The 27,779-nt window shown below is 36.5% G+C and overlaps 1 protein-coding gene across 1 annotated transcript in view; it reads left to right on the top strand.

Annotated features, from left to right (window-relative positions):
- Window positions 1–27,031, top strand: part of SLC36A4 (solute carrier family 36 member 4) — a 49,805-nt gene extending 22,774 nt beyond the window's left edge. Inside the window, exons 7-11 of the mRNA XM_027040014.2 lie at window positions 515–742; window positions 2,657–2,755; window positions 9,125–9,294; window positions 18,215–18,384; window positions 23,535–27,031. Coding sequence (XP_026895815.1) covers window positions 515–742; window positions 2,657–2,755; window positions 9,125–9,294; window positions 18,215–18,384; window positions 23,535–23,842 — 975 coding nt within the window. The 3' untranslated portion in view covers window positions 23,843–27,031. The remainder of the gene's footprint in view (window positions 1–514; window positions 743–2,656; window positions 2,756–9,124; window positions 9,295–18,214; window positions 18,385–23,534) is intronic.
- The last annotated feature ends 748 nt before the right edge of the window (window positions 27,032–27,779 follow it).

Raw genomic sequence — 27,779 nt, 5'->3', positions numbered from 1 at the left:
CCCTTGATAGTGATGATAATTTATAAACAGTTGTTTTATAAAACAGCTTTAAAGTTAGGCTATGATTTCTAAACTTTATCTTGACTACTGTACATTTCTAAGAGGTATATGAGCTTGTTACATTCTCTGAAGAGAGTAAGTCAGAGTAGGATATCTGGAGTAGAATATGGTCATTCTAGGCAAGTATACATCCACTTTTGATTATCTCAGAAGCAGGTTGAGCCTTTGCTGGAATCATGAGCACAAAACTTCAAAATAAATTGGTAAATTCATCCTCATAATTTTCTAGTGAACTTTATTTTTACAGTATGATAAAAGAAGTTGTTTTGCAAAGAAGAATTATCCTATTTTAATTATCCTTAAATTTGATAAATATGTATTTCTAGGAAGCTAGAATATCTTGAAAAAATATAAACATTTATTGTAAAGGTAATTTCTTGATATTTTGTCACTTATAAGTTGATGAAAGTTTTTTTCTCCCCCTCTTCCTTATTCTCCTGGTAATCCTATGTAGGTTCATGAAGGATTCCTGGAGAGTAAAGTGTTACTTTTGAATAGTACCAATTCATCAAATCCATGTGAGAGAAGAAGTATTGACCTAAGGATATATATGCTTTGCTTTCTTCCATTTATAATTCTTTTGGTCTTCATTCGTGAGCTAAAGAATCTGTTTGTGCTTTCATTCCTCGCCAACCTTTCCATGGCTGTCAGTCTTGTGATAATTTATCAGTATGTCGTTAGGGTAAGTATAACATGTTTTTAACCGTTTTTAACCTATGGTTCTTATAACTAATTCTTTGTTCACTTTGGAGGTAAAAGTAATGATGTGTGAAGACCCCTACTTCGTCATGTGGCACACAGGAGATAATCAGTAAACTTGGGGCTCCTGCTCAGCTGGCAAAGTGTGTGACACAGAGCGCAGGCTTTGTCTTCAGGCTGGGTTTTGAATCTTGGTAAATCTGTTTCTGGGCTTTGTGACACTGCTGCAGAAGATAGTGATACCTACCCTATTGAGTTGTAAGATTTAGGAGTGCCTCAGTACACTGTGTAATAGGAAACAAAGAACTCACTAGTGTTTTCTTTATTCTTACAAGATTTGAACCAGTCTCGAGATGTAGTTTTATAATTTTCTTTGACTTCTGAACCTGTTTTTGCTGCCACCACTTCATTCACTGCCACTCACTAATCTGTAGCCTGTCTGTCTGAAGTATGCAACCTCAGCTGATTTCATTGTCTGAAGTCTGGGGATCCTAACCCTACAAGGACTATCCTTAAAAAAACATTGGTTGATGGGATTCAGGGGATCTGCAGATCCCTTAAAATTATTTGCAAGATTTAGCATCTCTGTATGTATATATGCATTCTTCTACTGAGCAGTGTATAGCTTTCATCTCTAAGGGGCTGAGGACTCAGAAAAGGTCAAGAATGCCTGCTCTAGTCTTTCCTGAGCCAATCCATTTTGTATATTGCTGTTGCAATTGTCCTAAAACCTCCATTGGCAGTTTATCACAAACTCTGTTATGATGGGTCTGTTTCATTCCCCCTGCCCTGAATTCTAAAACCTGTAGACATTTTCTTATTGTACATAAGATGGAAGGGAACAGGCAGGACCATCTCATAAGGCTGTAGTTCACGACCCCTTACCTGAACATGTAAGAATTAGTGGAGCAGAAAACGTAGTTCCTTAGGTAGAGGGAACAGTGTGAGTCTTGAATAACAGGTATTCTCAGATGACCCAAACACTTAAATATCCCTTTCATTTTGACCATAACTTGTATTTTCCATCATGGATAACCATTATATCACACAAGTCTCCCTACGCTTCTGATATTCTAGACCTCTTTATTACCCAAATTATCCATGTGCTTTTACACTTCAGGTTATTTTTTTCATCCTCTTTTCTTGATCTTGAATTCCACTTCCAGTTAAGGAGGGCAGAGAACACAGGGTGGTAAACAGAGTAGGAAGCAGACTTGGGATAGCTGGAAGATATAGTCGTTGTGGAACCAGAGATCTTGAACAAGATGTACAGTTTGTGAGTCTCCGGATGGCAAAAGTTGGAACAAGGCTGTGGGTCGGGGCTGAGTAATCAAAGCCAGGGTCAAGGAGTATGTACGAATAATAAGAGTAATGGCAACTGGCTGGTTAAAGTGTAAGACACTGCATCAAGGAGACCTTTACAAGGAAGCAGCAGAGTTATGAGGTAGAAAGCCAAAATCAGGAACCAGGTGACTTGGAGATGGAAAGAGCAAAACAGAGTAGAAAATGAATTTCACTGGACACCATGAGCAGTGGTTGATAACTGACTATATGGCACTCAGTTCAGACTGAGTATGCTTATGTTATTTCCTGTTGTGCCAGGAGCCATACCCAGTGTGAACAGCCTGGGACTTGAAGGTGGAAACAGGTAATCGGGAGCATTGAGCTCAGATAGAATGTGTGGGCATGAGGGAAACAATGGCTTTTGGCAGTGAAATTCTAACAGCTTGGCTACATTTAACATAGGTGCTTAAAGTGTTTATTGAAAGAATTATTCACTTTTATAACATACATTTGTTACTGTGAAGCTCATAAGTATATGATGTCACGCTTTCATTTTACATTGTTTAAAATAAGTAAAGATGTAACTTCTCTTGTTTTTTTTTTCTTTCTCCAGAATATGCCAAATCCCCACAATCTTCCAATAGTGGCTGGTTGGAAAAAATACCCACTTTTTTTTGGTACCGCTGTGTTTGCTTTTGAAGGCATAGGAGTGGTAAGGATTTGTTCTTTATTATTGTTCATAAAAATTTTAAGTTAACACAAAGATTTATGTAGTCAAACTACATTTAAAATGCACTTTTCTTTTTTGTTTCTATTTTCTTCATTACCAGAACACTATTTGCAGTTTGATAGGGTAGACTTGAATTATAGTTTAGTTTAGATGATTTTTAATGTTTTATTAAGGAAAATTTCAAGCCTGATATAAAATCTTGAGAATAGTATGATGAACTCTTGTATAAGCATCACCCAGCTTTAAAAACCAACTCATGGCTGACTTTGTTTTATCTGTATTCCATCTACTCTGCCAAGCCCAAGTTACATTCAGACAAGCCCCAAACATCATATTTTATAGACTAGATGATTTGAAGTGGATTGAAATTGTTACAAAGTTGCCATTACATAGAAGAATCAAATATAAATTCTCCCTTTAGATTTGCACATGTCATATTTGTTTTGAGAAATGATAATATCATAAAGCTAATACCAAGAAATACAAGTACCCTGAGGATTCTAAGATCTTAAATATTTCCATTCAAGATGCTTCCAGTCTATTTAAAGCCTGAAATGTGTAGATTTGGGGAAAATAGAAGATTGCTTTCTGCTCTGCAGCCTATGTTCCATTGTCAGATGGTTTGGTATAGGAGCAAAACCACTTATACATCTATGCGAACTACAGATGAAATAGATCTACAAGACAATTTTACAGCATTTTGCTTGGGTTCCTTGTCTCTCTGAATTCTCCTTTAGAGAATTCTCACATATTCTTACAGTTCCACTTATCACTGTTACAGAAATAACTGCAGGTTTTCACTTATGTCTTTAACCAGCAAGCTCTAGTTAACTATTGGACATTTCCAGTCAAGTTGTTCCTCTGACATCTTAAGTTCAGCAACTCCAGAGCACTGCATAGACTGTCTTATCTAAAACCAGCTTCACTTTCTCATGTCCTGTTACTTTCAGGTTTTTTTTTTTTTTGCAGTTGCTCAAGCTTGAAACATTGGAACAGTTCCTTTCACTTTGCCCCTGGTTCCCCCATTCCATCAGTAATGAAGGCATGTCTGTTTTTCTTTCCTGTTTCCCCATAAATGAAAATACATTTGAAACACCCAAATGCTATATAATGTGAAGGAGCCTATCTAAATATGAAGGAGCCTATCTAAATGTGAATTTCCTTCCCTTTCTCCTTTTCTAGCCACACCGGCACCATTCTTGACTGTAGCCCTTTATTTCAGGTCTGGATGATTTACAGCATCCAAATTATTCTCTCTTCTGTTAACCAGTTAATATTCCCATATGGACCTATCACCTCAAAAGTGGAGATATTACTAGAGTTATTATCTCATAGTGTTATTTTGAGGACCACATGAGATGCTGCATTCAAAGCATCTAGAAAAATACCTGGCAGGGGCTGGTCCAAGATGGCAGTGTAGGAAGATCCGGAACTCCCCCCTTCCCAAGGATACACCACGTCAACAGCCACATATGGAATAATCCCCCTGAAGAAGAACTGAATGCTAGCTGAAGAGTTCCTCCACAACAGAGGATAAAAGGACCCCATCAAGACAGATGAGGGAGACAGAGATGAGGTTTCACCAAAAACCCCATCCCCAGTGCAGCAACCCAATATAGGGAGCTTTTATCTGAAGAGCAAGGGGTTTGTGACCCACATCAGGCATCCCAACCCTTCAGACCTGCACTGGAGAGACAAGTCCCCAGTGGGGCTTACATCTGTGGGATCCAGAGGACTGTAGGATCTGAGAAACTCCTTTTTAAAGGGCTCGCATATGGACTCACTTGCCCCAGAACCTAGCATAAAAGCTGCAGTTTGAAAAGTGCCTAGGCTATATGTGGAGGAGATTTTATTTGTGAATCTTAAATAATCTTCTGGAGAGGCAGGGACATGTTGGGACTTTCTCTGGGGATGGAGGCACTGGTGGGCACCATTTTGGCAGGCTCCCTCTGTGATGCTGGCACAGGAGGACACTCAAAAACACAGCAGCCTCCCTCTGCCTTGCTAACAATGGTGGGTGTGCCCTGCCCCCAGTGCTATTCCCCTGCCATACTAAGGCTGTGGGCAAGTGTAGTCCACACAGGGGACACCCCTTGATCCCTGGCCCTGGTGGCTAGGAGGTTTTATGTTTCAGGGCCCCATGGGACTGTAACAATGGGAAAGACTGTTTGGCAGGCTGCCATGCCCAGGGTGCTGTACAGACAGTTGACTGAAATGTACTCCAGTTTGTTAGCAAAAAAGGCTTTATTTACAAGTTCTGAAGCTTTAACCTGAGGAGCAGGCTTCAGGTTTGCCATGCATCTTGAGGCTACCAAAGCACTCTGAGGGAACACAGGGAGACACCGTCTTGTGCTCTCCCTTGGCCTTGCTACAGCCTGGTGGTACCTCCCAGAAAGGAGCTTAGAGTGTTGTCTGAAGCCTCAATTTTTGCAACTGTTATCCAGGGGACCCCTCCAGATCTCCTACTCTAGAGGCCAGCAGGGTTAACAATTATAGCCCTACAGACTGTATATTTCCATACTTTAAGCGCTGCTGCCCAGGAATCTGGCTTTCAACTATTCTGAAATTTAGTACTGACTAAAATCCCCCCCACTGGAACACTGGCAGGTCTTGGCACGCTCTCAACAACTGTAACTTCTCAAGATTAAATCAGGCTGCTTAGACAGTCACAAAGGTTCAAGAGACAGCCAAGACCTAGGTCAAGGTTGAATGATGAAGTTCATCTCCTACACAAGGGCACTCCTTCAGGACTGGGAGATGTAGCTGTTTCAGTTAATACACAGAAACAAACACAAAAAATCAGGAAAAATGAGATGGAGGAATGTGTTCCAAATGAAGGAACAAGGTAGAACTTCTGAAAAAGACCTTACTGAAATAGAAGTAATCTATTAGTGGGTAAGAGTTTAAAGTCATGGTCATAAAGATGCTGATGGAATTTGGGAGAAGAATGGATTGACACAGTGAGAACTTCAACAAAGAAAATATAAGTGCCGAACAGAAGTCACAAAGCTGAAGAACGTGCTAACTGAGCTGCAAAATATACTAGAGGGGTTTAGCAGCAGACCAGATGAAGCAGAACTCATCAGTGACCTCGACGACAAGGCAATGCAATTCACCCAGATGGAGCAGAAAAAAGAAAAAAAAAACTTTGAAAAAGTAAAGTTTAAGGAAGCTGTGGGATAACATCCGGGAGAATAACATTTGCATTATAGGAATCCTGGAAGGAGGAGAGAGAAAAAAGGCATAAAAAATAACAAGGAAGTAACAGCTGGAAAATTCCCTAACCTGGAGAAGGAAACAGACATGCAGGTCTACAGATAGTTCCAAATAAGATGAACCCAAAGAGACCCATACAGAGACACATTGTAATTAAAATGTCAAAAGTTAAAGAGAGAATTTTTAAAGCAGCAAGAGAAAAACAACTTGTTACCTACAAGGGAACCCCCATAAAGCTGTTAGCTGATTTTTCAGCAGAAACTTTGCAGAACAGAAGGTAGTGGCATGATATATTCAAAGTGCTGAAAGGAAAAAAAAAAAAAACCAAACAAACCAAAAACTTAAAACCAGGAGTACTCTACCTGGCAGGGTTGTCATTTGGAATTGAAGGAGCTCTTAAAGTGAACAAAAGGGTGAGCATGGCCATCCTTGACTTTTCCTGATCTTAGAAGAGAAGTTTCAGCTTTTTATTGTTGAGTTGGTACTAGCTGTGGGCCTGTCATATGTGGCCTTTATTATGTTGAGTAATGTTGCCTGTGTACATACTTTGTAGAGTGTTTTTATCATGAATGGATATTGAATTTTATAGATGCTCTTTCTGCATCTGTGGTGATGGTCATTTGATTTTTTTCCTTCATTTTGTTAATTTGGTGTATCATGTTGATTCATTTGTAGGTGCTGAATCCTCCTTGCATCCCGGGAATAAATCCCACTTGATTGTGGCGTATGATCCTTTTAATGTATTATTGAATTTGGTTTGCTAATATTTTGTTGAGGATTTTTACATTTTACATCTGTGTTCATCAGGGATATTGCTTATAATTTTCTTTCTTTTTCTTTTTTTTTTTTTTTTTTTTTTGGTATCCTTGTCTAGTTTTGATGTTAGGGTAATGCTGGCCTCGTAAAGTGAGTTTGGAAGTGTTCCCTCCTCTTCAGTTTTCTGGAAGAAGTTGAGAAGGATAGGTATTAAATCTTATTTGAATGTTCGGTAGAATTCGCTTGTGAAGTCATCTGGTCCTGGACTTTTGTTTGTTAGAAGTTTTTTTGATTACTGATTCAGTCTCCTTACTAGTAATCTTTCTATTCAGATTTTCTGTGTCTTCAGGATTCAGTCTTGGAATTATATATTTCAAAGAATTTATCCTACTTCAGTTTATTGGCATATAATTGTCCATTGTAGTCTCTTATGACCCTTTGTATTTCTGTAGTATCAGTTATAACTTCTCTTTCATTTCTGATTTTGTTTATTTGTGCTCTCTCTCTTTTTTAACTGGTGAGTCTAGCTAAAGGTTTGTAAATTTTGCATGGCAACTATAGGCAGTAATACTTTATTGCATATTTGAAAGTTGCCAAGAGAATAAATCTTTAAAGTTCTCATTATAAAAAAAATTGTAATTTTGTATGATGATGGATGATAACTAGACGTGATCACTTTGCAGTGTATACAAATATCAAATTATTATGTTGTACATCTGAAACTAATATAATGTTCTATGCCAATTTTATCTCAATTAAAAAATGGTAAATCGTAAGTACTTGGTAAATAATTGCTGTTATTATTTCTTAGTGTCTTTTACTGTATGATCAGATCACCTGGCCAGAACCTCTGAAGAATTGCCTAAAGTAGCTTAACTCTTCAATTAGCCTTTTTTTTCTTTTTTTTAAAGGTTTTTTTACATAATAAACATAACTTCCTCATCTCACAAAATTGACACACAGTAGATACACATGGATACAGAAGCAGTTATGACATGAATATACATAGGTTAGTATGCACACATGTATTTCCTAGCACCATCAGATAAGAAGTCCTATTAGCAGAGATACACAGTCACTACAAGCCTGCTCAGCACCCAGATCTTGATTTCTAAGTACCATTCTACAACAAAAGAACGAAATTTCTTTGGAGAAATGGCTGATTCTGGGGGTGAAACCAGGAAATTCAAGATGAGTCTGGAGCGTTTTGTAGTGCCAAAAAGTATGGAAGTGCTCAAAAAACAAAAGAACAGAGGCATGTCAAAGGACTACAAGGAATACGAGAACCTAATGGGATTCACAATGACCAAAGCTGGAACAATATGAGCACCAAAATAAATAAATGCTTTGGATTCATACCCAAAGTATAAGACAATATACATGAATGCACACTAGTATAAATGAGCAATTAAGTAAATTTGTACATAGAGGGATTCCCAAATCACTTATGTAGGTATTCCTCTCTGGGAGGTGTCGCTTAATCCCCCCCAGTCCCTGAATTATGGGCCGCATTTAGTGACTTGGCTTCCAACAAGCAGAGTATGATGAGAAAGAAGAAAAGACCTTTACAAGCAGAGAAACCTGGCAAACACTGCCGTAACCAAGTGATCAAAGTGAATTTCACCAGTGATAAATCATGTTGATAGTATGTGTGATGAGAAGGGCATTTCACTTCTGTGGTATCTTATTCTAAAATCTATAATCCCAGTGTACAAACATCAGGCAACATCAGACAAGCCCCAGTAGAGAGAAATTATACCAAATATCTAATCAGTACTTCTCAAAACTGTCAAGATGATGAACAATGATAAAGGATTGAGAATCCATCACAGTTAAGAGAAGACTAAGGAGACAGTAGATATGGTGACAAAATGCAATGTGACATCCTGGAAGGGACCCTGGAACGGAAAAAGGACATTAGTGGAAAAACTAATGAAATCCAAATAAAAATTTGGAGTTTAATAATGTACCAATGTTGGTTCTTAGTTGTAACAAATGTACTTTAGTAGTATAAAATGTTAACATTAGGGGAAACTGGTCAGGGGTGTATGGGAGTTTTTTGTTTGTCTTTGCAACTTTTCTGTAAATCTGAAGTTATTCCAAAATAAGAAGTTACTTACAAAAACCTGACAGGTTTGCTTAGTAAGAGCTGATTTCAGACCTTTTTAAGGATTTAAAAATCTGTAGTGTAAATAATATATATAACACCAAGAAAAATATTCAGTGATTTATTATGTGTTTTTTAAAAGGAAATAAAATTTGCATATAAACTATAGAAAGATTAATTTGTGTATATGTAAGACAAGTATATATGTATACTTGTGTATATATAAGACAGATCATTTTAAATGACTTGTATTACCTACATTCTCTTTGTAGGTCCTTCCACTGGAAAATCAAATGAAAGAATCAAAACGCTTCCCCCAAGCATTGAATATTGGCATGGGAATTGTTACAACTTTGTATGTAACATTAGCTACTTTAGGATATATGTGTTTCCGTGATGAAATTAAAGGCAGCATAACTTTAAATCTTCCCCAGGATGTGTGGTAGGTGGACCTGATTTTGTTAATCCTAGCTTTTATACTCTATAAATATAGCTTACCAGTGTTTGATGACAAAGATGTATTTTTGGATTTATGGTTTAAACATTTAAAATTTTTTTGTGATTCCTTATTTGTATAACCTTATTTGTGATTTCTTATTGTGATTTCACAATCTTCGGAGACCATCTAGTATTTTATAGGTCCTTTTGAGATTCTTTGAAAAGATTAAAAATTATAGGATATCCCAAATTTGAGTAAAATATCAAAGTAAAACATGGATCTTTTAATATGGACTCACTATAATAGAAATTGTAATACATGTACTTGATGCCAAAAAATCCAACACTCTGGATTCCTGATAAAATAACCCATCACTTATGACCCTCACTATTTTACTGGTAAGCTTTAATCTTGTACATACCCCAAGTCCTTTCAGAGCATAAGTAGGACACATTATAAAAATATAATATGGTGCATCTTAATATTATCTTAATATTAGAACCGTATTCTGCAAAATGAAGAATTATATAGGATTTTTCCTTCTTCCAGAGATTGGTCCCTGGAGATTTTAAAAGCTATTGCTAGTGATGACCATGTAGACGTGCACCCTTATTTATAAAATGGAAGATAACTCCTTAGTTTTGATAAATACAAAGAATAAATTTTAAATTGCTGATTTAATTAATGTCACACTGCTCAGGCTGCCTGGATAGAAGTCTGTGAAACCTGAAATGTTTTAAAATATTATATACTCTGGCTTTCTGTTTGTAGTTTGGGAGTTTGTCTACCATTCAGTAGACAAGTCCTGGGTTTTTATTGGAGTTGAAAATGTTGTAAGACCAAATGCATATAGAAAGCCATTTGTGGTAGAAAGAATATACCTAGAATAGTTTCCAGGCTGCTCAAGGGACACACATGCAGTGTGTTTATTTTTTAAAATTATAGTTCTGCTTTAGCCATGACCCATTTTATAAATGTATTTCAAGATGGAAGCATGTTGTTTCAAATGTTATATGTTTGTTTCAGGCTAGAGACAGGACTACAAACAAGATATATAATTTTAAGCATTTATTTCATTAACCTACATTATAGTTGATTATATAATTTTGTTTCCTCCAAATACGCCTCTTTTTGTAACAATTTAATATGGACTAGCAGCTTAAACAGCTTAATATAAGAATCAGGCTAAAAATTATGGTATCATAGGTCCTCTTTTCAGATACCATATAATGAAAACAGTGATATCTTTTCGCACTTAGAATAATATTTGGAATAAATCTTAAGAATGATTTTATACAGGGGTGCCTGGGTGGCTTAGTCAGTTAAGTGGTTGACTCATGATTTCAGCTCAGGTCATGGTCTCATGATCGAGAGTGCGAGCCTCACATCAGGCCCTGTGCTCATGGTGCAGAACCTGCTTCAGATCTTCTGTCTCCCTCTCTCTGCCTCTCCCCTGCTTATGCTTGCTCGCTCTCTCTCTCAAAAAAAGATAAATAACTGTTAAGAATTTTTATAAATAAAATTGGCGACTTTCAATGTCAAAACTAAAATGTAGGTGGAAACAATCTCAGAATTCTTCCCAGAGAGAAGGGACTGAAGTGGGAGCACGCACATCAAGTTCAGATGTTCCTGTCCCCAGAGAGTTAAGAGCATGGTGAAGGAACAGTGGGAAAGATGAGTAGGAAATGCTTCTGGTATTCACTAAATCCTGTGGGAGCGATACTGTCCCTGCAATAGTTCTATTTAATCCTTCCCTTTTTCCACGTCCCCTTCCTGCTCTCACCTTATCCCTAATTGCTATGGCTTTACCCGTAGAACAGAATTAGTTGCAAGTCTTGATTAAAAAGGGACCATTGCATCGTCATTTCTATTCAAGAAAGCTTAGCTAAGTCACCCACTTTTCATTTAGAAGAAAGGCTAGTTACACGTATCCTAAGAAACAAAGATCTGGGAGAAACAGAAAGCAAGTGAAGATATGCTATTCACCTTTAGAGAAGTTGTGTTAGGTAGTTCCTTCTCCTTGTGGAGATAAGCCTTGTGTGGCCTACTGTCCATTTCGTTATGGTCTTTGCAGCTGGGACAGTTAAGATAATAGCCAAGACTGAGAAACACTGCTGAGGAGATGCTTGTTTTGTTATAGTCTTCTGTGAAAGGAGGAGTTTGGACCGGAATGATCATGGGATTATATCTAAGATTTCTTTCTTGCTGTGCTCTGTATGAGTCTTTTCCTTTCCTTCCCTGTGCTTAGGACGATACAGGCCTAGGAAGTCCGAAAATGTGCAGTGTACTCATTACTGTCGGTATAAAAGCGGACGGCTGTCGTAAGAGCCTAGGGAACCCATAGCTGCTAGCTATGAGGAGCTGTAAAGGGCTTTTGATGTCATGTGACTTACACTGTCAGAATTCATAATGGGTATTCCTACAATAAAATATTGAATTAGAAAGCAGCCCCGGGATAAAGAAAGTATGAATTAGAGAGGCTCCAGGTTATTAACTATTTATTGTTTGAGGTGACATCTTTTAAAACTAGTTATGAGTTATATTGTTCAGTGGATCACATTTAGATTTTTAAGCAAAGAATGTGTCTTAGATATGATAACTGAGCTAAAATATAAGCACTGTAAGGGCAGGAACCCTTCATCTTTTAGGCTGATGATGTATCTCCGTGATCTAGCACATTGCTCAGCATTTAAGAGGCCCTTGGTAAATGATTGCTAAATAGGAATCTAGGTTTAATAGCATTTCCCATGTTACCTGATAATATAACCAAGGCACCACTACTCGTCCTAGTTGAGTGATGTTTTAGCAGTGTTTTTCCAAGAATTCCACTAACGTAACCCAATTAACAGTGGAGAGAAAAAGACAAAAGTGTTCCCTTGGGAGTCTTGAGAATAGACTTGCCCAAGGAGCCTGCCTGAAGCATAGTATCAGCTCCTGCTCTGTTTACATAATCATAATCTTGATGTTGCTTTTTGTAAAAATAGTTCTCCCTCCAAAAAACCTTTGAAACTGGTACTTCAGAGCGACCCACTGTGTTTAGCCCATCCTCTGAGAACCCCCAGCACACTGCCACCCAGGAAGGAATGTGTCCTCTGAAGAGCAAAGGCACAGTGCAGTTGCAAGCAAAATAACCAAGAGGAAATAACCTTTTGATTTAAAAACACTATACAAGTGAAGCCACCATGATAACATTACACAGGCCATAAAAGGATGTTTCTTTTTGTCTGGATCGATAGGAAGAATTTTTCATATCACTTTATGTAGATTCTGTTCTTCACACCGTGGTCCCAGGGGTTGACATAAATTGCTGTGTACTACTTTAACTTATAGACTCTTCTTACCATCAAGGAGGTCCCAAATAGGAAAAGTGTGCATGAAATTAGCCTGAAGAAAATACTGGAATGTGGAATTTGGCAGACGAACAGTATTTATGTTGGAGCATGGATGCCACATTCATTGTAAAATCTTCCTAGATTACATGTCTCTCTACCTCCTCTAATAGCAATTTCTGGAATGTAAGCCATCAGGTGAAGATTTCTAGTCAATGTTGTAAGGGAAGGTGTGGAGATTTGAGCATCAATGGTGGTAGAACAAGTTCACAAGAGGACTTAAAATAGCACAGAGTATTTATGTGGGTTCTGTCTTACTGTGTCCTTCTGAGTGATGGTATATACATCATAGGAACAAACATCTTTCTCTTTGTTGCGGTTTCCTTTGTTCACTTTTGTTATGTTGCTTGCTTTTTACTAGCCCGAAACACGAGGTCTGTTCCATACCCCTTCACCTTTTCCCCAGCACAGTTACCGTGCCTTCTTATTTGGTTCCAGTTAGTGGCTTTTTAACTTTTCAAACTAGAACCTATAGTAAGAAAGGAAAATGTTTTATAGAAAAACCATCATAGAAATAAGTGTATGTGCGTCTGTGTGTATATGCGTTTTTGTGGTACACACCACCCACACACATGTAAATAACTGAAATAAGTATAAGGCTAAATAAAAACACATATTTTCTGCATACAGTGTCCCCTGATATTCTCTATTCCAGTCTATATATTAGGAAAAAACGTATTCACAACTCAACTCACCCAATTGATATCATAGCCCCTTTAATGGTTCCTGATTAGAGTTTGAAAAATCCTGGCCTAGAATAAATTCACCTGTTACTCATTCATTCAGCACACATAGCACTTCCACTAAATATCAAGGGTATTAGGTTTTCATACAAACAAATATTGAGAAGCAGGAAGGTGCTTCTGCTGTCCCGCATGTGGCGTTCTTTCTGAAGCATGTATTGGATAGGAAAAATTCAGTTAAAAAAATAGAGAAGAATAATTGGGGCACCTGGGTGGCTCAGTAGGTTAATCATCCAACTCTTGATTTCAGCTCAGGTCATGATCTCATGGTTTGTGAGATCGAGCCCCTTATCAGGCTCTATGCCGACAGAGTGGAACCTGCTTAGGATTCTCTCTCTCTCTTTCTCTCTGCCCTTCCCCTGTTCATGCTCATGCTCTCTCTCTCTCTCTCTCTCAAAAATAAATAAATAAACATTTTTAAAAAATACAGAAGAACCATATAAGAACAGGGAAGGCATAAGGCAGGCATTTTGATTTATTAAGATAATTGAACCGGTACTTTATTTTCCTCCCCAAACAGAACAAACCCCAAGTCTAAGCCCATGTTTGTAGCATACCCAAGCTATGAACATGAATATTCTGGGAAATGAAGCTGACAAGTAATGGCAGGTAATCAAGCCATGTCTTAATGGATCCTACCAGGCAATCAACGGTTTGAACTCTGAGGAGCTTGTTACCTACAGTGAAAATATTTAGGCAGGAATGGACTCACCAGAGGGCACGATAAAAAAGCAGTAAGAGAAATAAATTTAAGAAAACTGGAAAAATAAGATTCATATATCCTAGACTAATCCCTCTGTCCTCTCCCTCACAAATTCTTTTTTTTTTTTCCTCATTACACTTTTGTTTTAATGGGTGTCAACATTCTGTGACAAATTTAATTATCTTTTTGCAATATTAAAGTTGCCTGTAACTGGGAATCCTGGCCTGCCCAAACTGCCTCTGACTTTCCTCATCAGAATGACTGTTCTTAATTATATTAAATTCAAAATGAAGGGCATCTCACAGATACTTAATTGTATGCCTTTTATGTACTAGGTATTGTTCCAGGAACTAGTGGTGAACAGATGAAAAATCTCTTCCTCGTGATACTTAGTTTAGTGAATATGCTCTAAAATTTGAGTGGTTTACATTATTCAATCTAGTTGTGAAGAGTAAATAACCCTTGTCTTAGTTTTCAGCTTAGCATGAGGTGAGGTTCTTGGTAAGGGTTGTAGCTAGTCCTCAGACTTGTCTCTTCTTAACAGAACTAAGCTCAGATTCTTTTTTTTTTTTAATATTTTTTAATGTTTATTTATTTTTGAGAGACAGAGAGAGGGACAGAACACAAGCGGGTGAAGGACAGAGAGAGAGGGAGACACAGAATCCGAAGCAGGCTCCAGACTCTGGGCTGTCAGCACAGAGTCCAATGCAGGGCTTGAACCCACGGACAGTGAGACCATGACCTGAGCCGAAGTCGGACACTCAACTGACTGAGCCACCCAGGCACCCCAGAACTAAGCTCAGATTCTTAACCTGAGTATCACCAAGGGTCTGGGATGGAAAGTGAATTATCATAGTCATCCCAAGAGTAGCTTTGTAGTCAGCCTTGAGAGAAAGACAGTCAGTCGGCAGCTTATATCCCAGGTTGGCTTTTCAAAAATTTTAAGATATTCGTATCTATAAATTTAGGGTGAGTTTTGATTTATTAGCCAATGTGGGGAGAAGAGTAGAAGCATTGCAAATTTTGAAATGCTGTGCTTTTAAAACTAATGTTTTCATTGGAACATTTAGTTGCCCCATAATCTGATTTCATAGATTTCATATATTGACTGCAAAGTAATTATTTAAAACACACACTTACGTTTTTTACTGAGATATTAAATTTCTTTGCTACCAGTATAGTGTTTTTTTCAAGCAAGAATTATTTTATTCTTTGAAGTATTTTTATTTGTGATATTTAATAGATATAGTTTCTAAGAATTACCTATCCATACCCATTTTTTATTATTAATATTTACTTAATGAGTATCTGCCACCTGCTAAGAATATACAGAGAAGAATAAAACATGGTCTCTAACTTTCAAGAACTTTGGCAGTGAGTTTCATGGTAATTTTTAATGTGCATTAAATGTTATTTAAAAGTTGTTTACATTCTTCTGTATCTTCAAAACAACTTCCTATAACTTTAAGAAAGTTTTTTGTCCTTTGGACATATAGTTTAAGAGTAGATTGTTCTTTCAACTCTTCATTTCTAAAACTTAGTACATAGATGCCTGCTTACAACCAAATTAAGAACAAAGGTTGGTAATACCTGTAGAAAAGATGATGAGAGAAAAAGTTTAGGGTGATTGAAAATATAGATGTCAAACAGAAACTAGTAGATTCTTAAAACAGAAAAGAAGTAAAAATGGAACAATTGATTTTAAAAGACTGCAGTGCTTTTCTTAAGCACTCTTATTTCTATATTACTCTTCTGTGGTTGATAATTGGAAGTATACTAGCCTTTAAAAGATTCATATCATTTTATTTCCCATTTGTACTCTGTGTAATACCAAATGATAATATTTGCATATAATCAGTATTATTGACTGGCATTAATAATAACCAGATCCTTAGCCTGTATAACTTGTTTTAAATCAATGGAAAAGTAATTATACCTATATGCATAGATGTATTTTAAAATATATTGTTAAAAACATATAAGTTAAAAGATTATTAGAACAAAAGGAATGTTCTAATAATAAACTGGTAAGAATATTTATTTAATTGTCTATAATTATATATCAGAGTAAATGAAGGAGTCTTTATTCTGTACATTGCAGTAATTTGACCGTTTATATTTAAATCTCAAGCCTCAAGCTGAGAAATATATCCTGAAAGCATTTAATATTAAGATTTTATTGTTGCTAGCCCTAAGGAGTTCCTTCTTTCTTTAATTATGTTGTTTGCAGTATTTTCAAAGCTATTCCTACTCAGCTGTTTTTCTTTCCTCTTACTTCCTATGATGCATATATTATAGAAGGAGACTTACGAATTCCCTCTTGCTTGGCCACAGTTTAGAGAACTGTTGATAATCTTTACTATAGGTCTTAAGACATCAAAAATAAGCTTAAAGCCTAATTAATATTTAGGACTTTCTGTACCAAAAGTGGAATATTTTATATCCCTTTAAAATGATTGTATTTTTTCTCCTAAGGAAGAAACACTCTTCCCTGTGCATAGGCCTTGCAGGTGGGAAAGCAGAGCTCTAAAGGGAAGATCGGGGCTATCAATGATGTTTCTGCCTAAAGAGGACGTGTGTTAATGCTGCGGCACTTTCCATCCATGGTCTCCTCTCCAGTTTGTTTGTTTTCTTTAAAGAATACAAGAGCAATTGTTTTTTTTTTTTTTTTAATTTTAATTGTTGCAAAATATTCAAAATTTCAAAAAACCACAACACATAATTTTATTATCTGTAACCTAAGAGAGTAGATTCTATAATGTTCTGAGTCCTGTGATTCTAGTTTTCTCTGTGTGCCATTATCAACATTTAAAAAGTGATCTTTGTCCAGACAAAAGGTAGTTAACCAAAGTCTCTATAGGGACATGTATACTGATTTTGACAAGACACCATCTACCATATAGAAATTCTAAAGATACTTCTAAAACTAAAACTTGCGGTGCTGTTTTGAAGCACTGGGCATCAACCCAGCCTAATAACTCTATTTCCCTATTAATGTAACTTTTATATAGGTGGAATTCCTGTGTAATCTAGAGGACTTTGCAAGTTGAAACCATTTAGATGCCCTCCTTGTGGACCTAAGAATGATGACATTTCTGCAACTAATGACATACATACCAAGATTTTTAAGCAAGGAGAAGCATAACTCAAAGTTCAATGTGAAGTTTTTCTTCTATATATAGATCAATAAAAAGACAAACAGTATGCTCAGTTTTTAAAAGAAGGTTAAGAAAAGACATACGCTCTTCATGAGACTCAGCCTAGCCTTTAAAACATTGGCTTCGGGGCGCCTGGGTGGCTCAGTCGATTAAGTGGCTGACTTTGGCTCAGGTCATGTTCTCACGGTTTGGGAGTTTGGGCCCCACGTCGAGCTCTGTGCTGACAGCTCAGAGCCTGGAGCCTGCTTTGGATTGTGTGTCTCCCTCTCTCCCTGGCCCTCCCCAGCTTGCACTCTGTCTCTTTCTCTCAAAAATAAATGTTAAAAAAATTTTTTTAAACATTGGCTTAGCCTAAAATGAAATATTTCCAGCAATATTCTGAAATCTTTGCATTGCCACATTCAAACTCTCTAGGCTTGTCAAAATGAACTGTCCATACGTCATCTAGAAATTTAGTAGAGATCAGCTAGCTTTTTTTTTTTTTTTTGATAAAAAAGCATTTAATTAGTAAGATACTGGCCTACGTTTATGTTAATTTCTTACCTATCTAACATTAAAGGTAAAAGGAAGAAAGCCAGATTCCTAGGGGGTGGTGGATAGGGAAAAAGAGTCTGACAAAAGGGTACAAACTTTTACTTGTAAGATGAAGAAGTTCTAAGGATCTGATGTATAATGTGGTAACTATAGTTGATAATACTGTAGCGTTTAACTGAAATTTGCTGAGTAGAACCGAAGTGTTCTCACCAAAAAGAAAGGAAAAAGACAAACGTGAGGTGACGGATGTGTTGATGAACTCAATTACGGGACTCTTTTCACAATGTAGACTTAAGTCATGTTTTACACTTTATACATATTACAGTTTTGTCACTTATACCTCAGTAAACCTGAGGGGAAAAGAATCAACTGAATTTTGAAATATTCTTTTAACAGGTTATATCAATCAGTGAAAATTCTATATTCCTTTGGCATCTTTGTGACATATTCAATTCAGTTCTATGTTCCGGCAGAGATCATCATCCCTGTGATCACATCCAAATTTCATGCTAAATGGAAACAAATTTGTGAATTTGCAGTAAGGTCCCTCTTGGTTAGTATTACATGTAAGTATTACTACATATTTATATCATAATTTTTCTTGTTGAATTCCTTATAATTAAGCTACTTAAGTTATATTTTTTAATATGTTAAAAACAATTCATTCACCTCGCTGAGATACTTTTTGGGTTAAAATTCTGTTGTTCTACCACTATATAAGAAAAACACAAACCAGAGCCTATCATACTTAAAAGAACTACTCAGATTATTATTTTGAAAACTACATCAATGGTGATTAAAATATATCTAAATCAGATGCATAAGGGACTCATTATATTGTTCATACACATTTTACATTGGTTTTCATTTTCCTCAGGTTTTTTATTTCCACTAACTTTTGTGTATTTAACAGTTTGATTCTCTAAGACTACCTATAGAAATGGGTTTTATTTTCTTTTGGTCTTTAATTATTTCAGTGGCTAATTTATATTGTTTGAAGGAATATATAATCTTGTATTAAGGTTTCACAATATAAAATGCCTCCACCAGAAAGCATTAAAAATGGAGACCTGTGGAGAAGAAACTTGATTGTGGTACAGTGATATACTAGAAATAGCATGAGTTTTGGGGTCATACCTACCTGATGGTTGAAACCTAACACTCACCTGCTCGTGTCTTTAGGCAAGTTACATAGCATCTTTAAACCCGTCTTTCCTCAACTTTGAAATGAAGATAAGATTTCCTTAATGGCATTTTTATAGAGTTCAAGAATATTAATAAAGTAGCCAGCATTTATTATTGTCACCATTATTATTGTAACCACAAATATAAGATGACCATAACACTGAACTAACTAATGGGATTGCGTAGACCTAGAATGACCCATTAGAAATGGGTCAGCTTTCTGTGGAAGAAAACCATCTTGGCCCATTCAAGGTGAGAGAAACGAGAGAGCTAGAAATTCGAGGCACTCTATAAATTGCAGTGAGCAATTTGGGGTGGATCTTATGCCTAGATGTAAAGAAGAAGCAAAGCTGGGAAGAAGAGATGAAACCTGTTTTCCAAAGTAATCATTTAAGTGAATTGTATCAACAATAATCATCAAAAATCACGCCGAGGAATGAATTCAGTAAGCCCTTACTCCAATGACTAATAAAACATTCAGTAGGAAAAAATTATTTTAAGACATTTGAAATATTTCTTACACATTGTTTTTATTGATATTTTGACTACTACATAAAAAGACTGATTTCAGTAAAAGTCCTTTTAATATAGATGTAAGACTATAAGTTCCGAGAGTATATCTCCTTTTAAAATTACTGAGGTTCGGGGTGCCTGGGTGGCTCAGTCGGTTAAGCGGCTGACTTCGGCTCAGGTCATGATCTCGCGGTCCATGAGTTCGAGCCCGCGTCGGGTCCTATGCTGACAGCTCAGAGCCTGGAACCTGTTTTGGATTCTGTGTCTCCCTCTCTCTGACCCTCCCCCCTTCATGCTCTGTCTCTCTGTCTCAAAAATAAATAAACGTTAAAAAAAAAAAATTACTGAAGTTCACTTGAAGGAGCTTGAGGAAAACATTAATGGGATTTAACACTTCTGATATTTTGAGAACTCCATCCGTTTCTGCACGTTGGCTGCCATTGTTATGTGGATGCTGCCCGTCTGCTGAAGCACAGAGCATACTGCATATCCGCTACCATGACTTTATTCCCAGAAGCCACAGGCTTTTTCTCAAGAGCTGAGTTCATGGCACAGAGAGTTGCCAGTTTTCTTTCCTGCTTCTGTCTTTTAGTTAAAAATAGTGAAAGCTATTGAATGGTATATGAGGGTTATATTTGTCTTTGGACAAAGAGAACACAGACCAGGCAGTGTTCCCTTCTACTTCATTGGGACACGTCATTGGACGCTGAACTTCATTTGAGTCTTAGGCACATCCTGGTAAAGGCCAGTTGATATTCATGGCAGGACTGTTTTTCATCTGTTCCCTAGAGTACTTGACAAGCTTTTGGGGCAGGCTCCTCGCTGATGAATGTGTACACAGCTGTTGGGACCTCATCGTGTCCACAGAGCAGGCTGTTCACCACTAGCAGTGAGAGTGGAGGCTCAGCTGGAGGTGCTTTGAAAATTGAATAACCTATCAGTGCTCCATAATCCTTTCCAAGTACTGAATCTGGGTTCGTAGGATTGGCCTTCAAAGTAGTGGGCTTATCAGCTTGGGTTGCATTGGTTTGTCCAAGGCTCTATTTAGCATTTGAAGCATCATTTCAAAGTATCTTCTTATGGAACTCAAAAGCTTGGAAAGATGGGTCGGACTCATCCTAGCTGTTTCCTGTAGGCACCTTACTTGCTATAGAGGCATCTCACAGGTGAGGGAGAAGAGGGAGTAGAAGCTGGCCAGTGGCCACCATCGACTACAACAGATACTTTTTACTTTAAGAGCACATCTATAGAAAGAACCTGTTAAGTTTTGAGTTGTAATGAACATGGAGACCAATGTTTTGATTCCATGTTTGACTTGAATCTGTAAAATATGCTAAATACTATTTATTTTTGTTATCCAATTCATTGATCTTTCTACTATTTTTATTTTGGAAAGTTTTTGGCTTTGGGAGCATGCTTTCTGGTTTTAGGAGATTATGACTACAAAGTACCAAAAAATAGAAATCTTACTAATTTGTAGAATACTAGAGAAGATACACTAAAATCTTTCATTTAAGTTAGGTGCCACTTCAGGTGAGGAAAGATACGATTTCGTAACCTCATATTCTATCTTAGAGTCAGGAGGTATCTGGGGAGTACCATTAATTATTTGTGTGATTAAAATTTATGTGCTGGAATATTTCTTACAGTTTTGTTGTTAAATATCAAGTATTTTGTTTTTTTCTCTGATACATCTTTTTTCACCCTACAGTTGTCAAGAATGGACTTAAAATAGGATTTTTTTTTTTTTTATGAGAGGAAACTTCGTGCCTTAAAGATACTTTCTTTTTCTCTATACTGTAGTTTTGGCAAATAGTGAATAAGCTTAATTGGTTTTTAATAGATCTACTCATAATACCTGTCTATAAAGGACATAGGGCAGCCTATTTACAGTAATCCTATAGTAAATATTTGTAATGAATAAATTGCCCATATTCTAGACTATCCTTTGTTTCTGTGATTTTGAGTGTTTATATATTGATTTTGCCTAAAGTGTACATATTTATCTTCTTTGTCTACTAATAGCATTATAAAATAAAACTTCAAGCCATTTTTTACTAGCGTGTATCCACTGATTATATAACATTTATTTTAAGTTTATTTATTTTGAGAGAGAGAGAGAGGGAGGGAACAAACCAGCGGAGAGGGGCAGAGAGAAGGAGAGACAGAATCCCAAGCAGGCTCTATGCCATCAGCACAGAGCCCGATGTGGGGCTTAAACTCACCAACTGTGAGATCATGACCTGAGCCGAGATCAAGAGTTGGACGCTTAACCGACTGTGCCACCCAGGCGCCCCAATTATATAACATTTAAAGGATGACTTCAGCTAATTGATAAATTTCATGATCAAAAGTGTTTGATAAATGTCTGAATAGATTTTAAAAACCTATAGTGTTCATCCACATGCTTTTTCAGCCATGTTTCACTTGATTTTTCCTAGTAACAGCTGGATTATTGAAAAACATTAATGAGGAAAGATGAATTCCAAAAAGAAAGCCTCTTCAGATGGCTCTGTTCTGGTCATGCTTATCCAGCCAGTCTGTTATACTGCCGTCTGCTATAAATAGGTAGAAATGTGCCTCCATGAAACGGATGTAGTCACTGAAATTTGCGAGGTCCTAAATGTGTTTGGGAGTTATGCTTATAGTGCCCTTGAGAAAAATGTTAAGAGACTGTAGCAAGCGTCCGTTCCACAGGGAATCTACTCTATGAAGCATTTCCAGTTTAGAGTTTCAACTTCTTCCAAGTCATTTATCTTATTTAAGAAACTTTGCTACACTTCAGTCCTCTAGGTGTGAGGCTAGGTTTATAATTTCAAAATAATTTTTGGTTTTAGCTTTCAAAAGAATTTAAATAGGAAATAACATATTTCCAAGAAACCTAGTAGTTCCAAACTAATCCCATGTCCTCCTGGAAAACATTGAGAGCCACAAAAAGAATAGGGGAAGGAAAAAAAACACCCATAACCTAAAAATTAAGAAGTGGAGAAACTAGTAGGCTGCACTCTGAAGACTTCATTGCAAAGAGCCCAAGTTAAATTATATACACACCACAGAAAGGTCGGCAGGAGACAGACTAGAAATGAGGAAAGCAAAAGTACATAAACTTAAAAATAAAAAGACAGGGATAAAAAAAAAAATGGTAGCTTTAGGAGGCAAGTTAGGGAGAGCCGCCACAGACCTCGATGGGGTCCTCAAAGCTGGGACTCTGGGGGTGGAGTCCTCCATGGTGGCAGGGCTGACGTGGCTGTCACGGGGTACGTGTGAGCAGACTCCGTTGTCCAGCTGCTCCAGACCCTCAGCAAGCCGTTCAGTGAACCATTTTAGGACATTTTGAAGCAGGAGTAGGGGTCTTAGTTTTTACAGACCTTCTGTTGATACCTTTGTTATGATGAGGGTAAGTGAGGTCAAGAAAGTGCAAGATCAGAACTTTCAGAAATTTGCCAATAGTTTGGAAGAAAATCCTGTCGACAGTAGTAGTAGTACATTATTTTGTTTTCATTTTTCATTTTGAAATAATTTAGAAAAGTTATAAAAGAAAGTAGAGTAGAAAAGTTATGAAAGTTGTTTACGTAAGAAAATCTGTTGAAAAGTCACAGTTCAAGAAATGTCACTCACTGTTTTGGTTTCCTTGTGTGTTTGACAGAGTCTTCAACAGGCAGCAATTTAGTTAGTGCCTACTTGCATTAATTTTGAAGTATTGAAAATACAGTAAAACCTTGGTTTGCGAGCGTAATGCATTCTGGAAACATGCTTGTCATCCAAAGTACTTGTATATCAAAGTGAATTTCAGGAACCATTGGCTCGGTTGGGATCATGTGACATTCCGTGTCATGTACTACTCGTATTGCAAGACGTCGCCCGTTTATCAAGTTAAAATTTACTAGAAATGTTTGCTTGTCTTGCAGAACACTCGCAGAACAAGTTACTTGCAATCCAAGGTTTTATGTATCTACATTTAGTGCTCATTTAAGCAGTATATATTTAAATAAAGAAAATACGTATTTTCATTTTCTAGGTGCTGGAGCAATTCTGATTCCTCGTTTAGACATTGTGATTTCCTTCGTTGGAGCTGTGAGCAGCAGCACATTGGCTCTGATCCTGCCACCTTTGGTTGAAATTCTTACGTTTTCTAAGGAACACTACAATATATGGATGATCCTGAAAAATATTTCTATAGCATTCACTGGTGTTGTTGGTTTCTTCTTAGGTACCTATGTAACAGTTGAAGAAATTATTTATCCTACTCCCAAAGTTAGAGCTGGCACTCCACAAAGTCCTTCTCTAAATTTGAATTCAACATGCTTTATGTCTGGGTTGAAATAGTGGAAGCAGAATTATGAGTCTTCTCCTTTTGTCTCAGTTCTGAAAATTATTAAAATAAGAACTGGTAGAGTCCATTGCCATATGTCTAAAATTAGAGCCAAACTCTCTTTTCTTTTGGCACAATAATGACATTTCAGTAGTAAACTGATTCTTTACCAGTAGTGGTAAACTATGACAGATTCTTTGTTTTGAGTATTAGTAATAATTTCAAAAAATGTTAGTTTTGAAAATACTATAAATTAAAATGTAGAAGAATTAAAGAATAAAAAGACTTCCATTATTCTTCATTCAATCAGAAATATTCTAACCAAGATTCTCTTTTACGCCCATGCTCCTCTTTCCCCACCCAGCTGAGGAGAGAACAAAGTTCCAACAATAAGAGAATCAGAGAAGGACATAGTTCACAAAAATCTTCAGACCATCTCGGTGAATGTCAAAGTGTACATTGTGTATAATGTAAAAATATCTCAATTGTGTTTTTATTAGAAAGCCAAATACTTACGAATCACCCTTGCAAGTATAGAAAACTCTAATGTCAGCATCAGAAATCCCTAAACCAGAATTGTTCTACACCATTCTATGATGGTAGTTGACCTGCACAATGAAAATTATGAGGTGCTGTGGAGATCCTGATTTAGTGTCTCAGTCACATTTGGAGGAGACTTTAAGGGTTATCCAACACAATTCCCTTGATGTCCAGAAAGGGTAAGTAACTTGGTCAAGACCACTTAGCTTTGAGATCAAGCAAGAGAATGTGATCTTTTTACTCCAGTCCAAGATTTTTTATTTTTCACATCACATCCAAGAAAAATAAAGTATGTTCAGTTTAGCCTTTAGTGTTGCATTTACATAATTCTGTTTTAAAGCTCAGAAAGCCGGTGATCTTTTAGTAATATATGTGACCTGAGCATAAAATCAGAGAACTCTAAAAAGGATGCCTTACCGGTACATAAACCTAAACAAGAGAAAGAAAGTGTGTTTTTTTGTTTGTTTGTTTGTTTTAGAGAATAGAAAGCACTTTCTGGTTTAACTGCTGGTGAGTTGGAGGTGCCCAGCCATTCTGTCTATGGCTGGAACTCTCATTATTTCTTCTCTTTCTAAGGATTGTAGGCACCGTTTTTCTTAATGGCAGAAAATAGGTATCTGACAAAATACAGGATTTGTGTATTATTTCCAGCCTGTGGCTTTCCTGATTATAGCCTTTTATCAGTCTGAATGGACAGAATTAACAAAAAACATAAATTTATACTGAGGAAAAATCAAGGCAATAATAGACTGTCTACTAAATATTGAGATACTCCAGGTTTCTTGCAGAGAAATACCTTGTATTCATATTTGTCAAGCCCAGTTATTAATGAAAACAAGCTCAGTTGACATGGATGAAAACTTTTAAGTTTAAAACATTAGGAATCTTGATTTTTTTTTAAAAAAATTCATACATTAAAACATTTTTAATCGGGCTGGTAATTTGTAATACTACAAGATATCGTCAAGATCACTGTAGTATATGTATTCTATATTTTTATATGTAAATGTGAACTTAGCTCAAGTATTTTCTTGCTTTACATCATTAATGAGTCATCAAGTACACTTCTAACAAAGTCTCAGAAGCTTTATTTTTGTACAAATTCATAAGAATCAAACTTTTTTTAAACATTTACATTAGATATCACCGATAATTTTTTGTGACACTTTTGTATCAAATCTATTATGTTGAGCTTTCAGTCACACTGAGAGAATGTGGAAGAAGTTACAGGAAAAGTAATCGTCATTGAAACTGTTACATAGTTGTGTTTCTAAGAATAAATTAGGTTTTTTTTAAAAGAAATGTATAACTTGGTATAAAATGACTTGAAAACCATTATTTAATAGAAAGCACTATTACTTTGCCAGGTATCTTCAGATATTTCTAGTCTATGCATGAAATTTTATTTTTATACTTTGACCTGTTTATTCTCCTTATTCATCAAATTCAGTGAATTTCGAATAGTTGATTATAGCAATAAATGAATTTTAGCATGAACAGAATGTTGAGTGCATTATCAGCCAGGCTTCCTTATTGTAGCGAGTGCTGAATCGACATCTAGTACTTAGTTCACTAAGTGATCAACACTTTAAATATGAGAGGAAAGTCGAGATGGTGGAAGAGGGGCTAAAAAGGGAGAGACTAGTCCCAATTCTTAACAAGAAACTATTTAGATGTAAAGGATATATGCACTCTTCTTTAAGGATTTTTGGTGAAGCATATTTTTTGCGAAAAAATCAGTGTCATAGTTTTCCTCTGAAAATTTAGTTTTAACAACTTACAACGTTTCAAAAGATTTTTGGAGAAGATATTTTGATTAGAACAGCTGTTGCTTTTATTTGGGTGCCTGGAAAAATGAGAGTGGTTGCACCTGTCAAATTGTGTACTTGATGTCTAGGTCCGTTACATGATGGCTAGGGTGACTTCAGCATTTCACCCGCCACTGCAGTAAAAAACCCTCCTCTCTGAAAGTGAGTCAGGTGCCTGAGAGAACTTTCCACCACTGAGGTAGGGGAGAGAAAGGAGAGCTTTACTCACCTTTGCTGACCTCTGCTCTAAGCCAGTCATCATCAGCACCCTACATTCGAAAGGGTTTTCCCAGCTCCAGAGTCCACTTGTCAGAACGCTGGCTTTCAGACCTTTCGTATCGGAGGCTCTTCTTTTCCCCACATGGTCAGATTTCTGCACAATTAAATAAGAATTAGGGTTTGTTTTCCCTAGGTAAAGACCAATTGGTATTATGTTATCAAATAAAAGAGTGCGATGTATTAGCAAATGCCACATCATGTTTTAATTCTGTCCTTGCTGGATTCTTCTTTATTAAAACCATTTCTGCCTCCCACCTAAGCAGTGCACTTAAATTAACATTTTTATAGGCATTTTATGCAATGTGCATGTTGTAAATTTCCTAACAGGGCCTAATTTCATTCAGTATTTTCAGAATAGTTACAGGAAAGCTGTCTAACTGCAAAGCACTGTAAAAATATTAACTGGACCATTAATTAAAGTTCCACATTAGTGCCATTTCTAGCTGTGGCGAAGTGCAGGTCTGCCTCTAGCTTACCTGGGGCACTTGGTCACTGTAGATGTCAGCCCAGCATCTGAAGTACATTTGTGTATGATAGTATACAGCCACATTAGGTTTTCACCTCAGTTCTTTCTTTCTTTAAAAAGGACAGTGTACAGAATAAAGATAATGGAAATAATAAATAATTTTAAAATCATACCCGTGGCTCAATGAATATTTTCTGTTGAGAAATAAAAAAATCGGTGAAAATACCGTTGATCTTGTAAAATGAGTTTTGTTTTTTTTTTAATGAGTATTTTGTCCATTTTGGATTACCTAGCCTCCTCCTTCATAAGAAAATTTGAGAACTTTGATCTAAAAGGTGGAATAAGACACTTCCTAACATGACGTGGCCAACTGTAATAAGTGATGCTTTCTTATGGACTATCTTGTTTATGCCACTAGTGCTCACTCGGCTAAATGCCTTAATGAAAGTGGCTGATTTCCACCTAGAAGATAGGAAAACATGCTTAAGAAATGACTAGAAATGCTATTTATTGCCCTCTGATAAATGACAACTCTCATTCTTAAAATTTCATATTAAAATTAGCTAGTCCTTATGTACACACACACACACACACACACCAGTAATCTATGTGAATTAGATACTAATATGAATATACCATTTAAATTGGGTCCAGAAAGATAATGCATTCATTGAAAGATCACTCCAGAAATTATTCCATTAGAGTTTTCTTGATAACAGATAGGAAATTACATGCTTATATCGTGAATAAATTAAGCTGTGGATTTTTGTTTTTCAAAATGATTTTGTTAGTTTGAAAACTTAAGTTATCGTTGCACTTGAGTTCTTTTTCTTTTAACTTATTATTCTTTATTATATG

This window comes from Acinonyx jubatus, chromosome D1 (genome assembly GCF_027475565.1).
Source record: "Acinonyx jubatus isolate Ajub_Pintada_27869175 chromosome D1, VMU_Ajub_asm_v1.0, whole genome shotgun sequence".
NCBI classification, from domain to species: domain Eukaryota; kingdom Metazoa; phylum Chordata; class Mammalia; order Carnivora; family Felidae; genus Acinonyx; species Acinonyx jubatus.
Note: the sequence above shows the minus strand (reverse complement) of the source record. Positions and strands in the feature narration are given on the sequence as shown.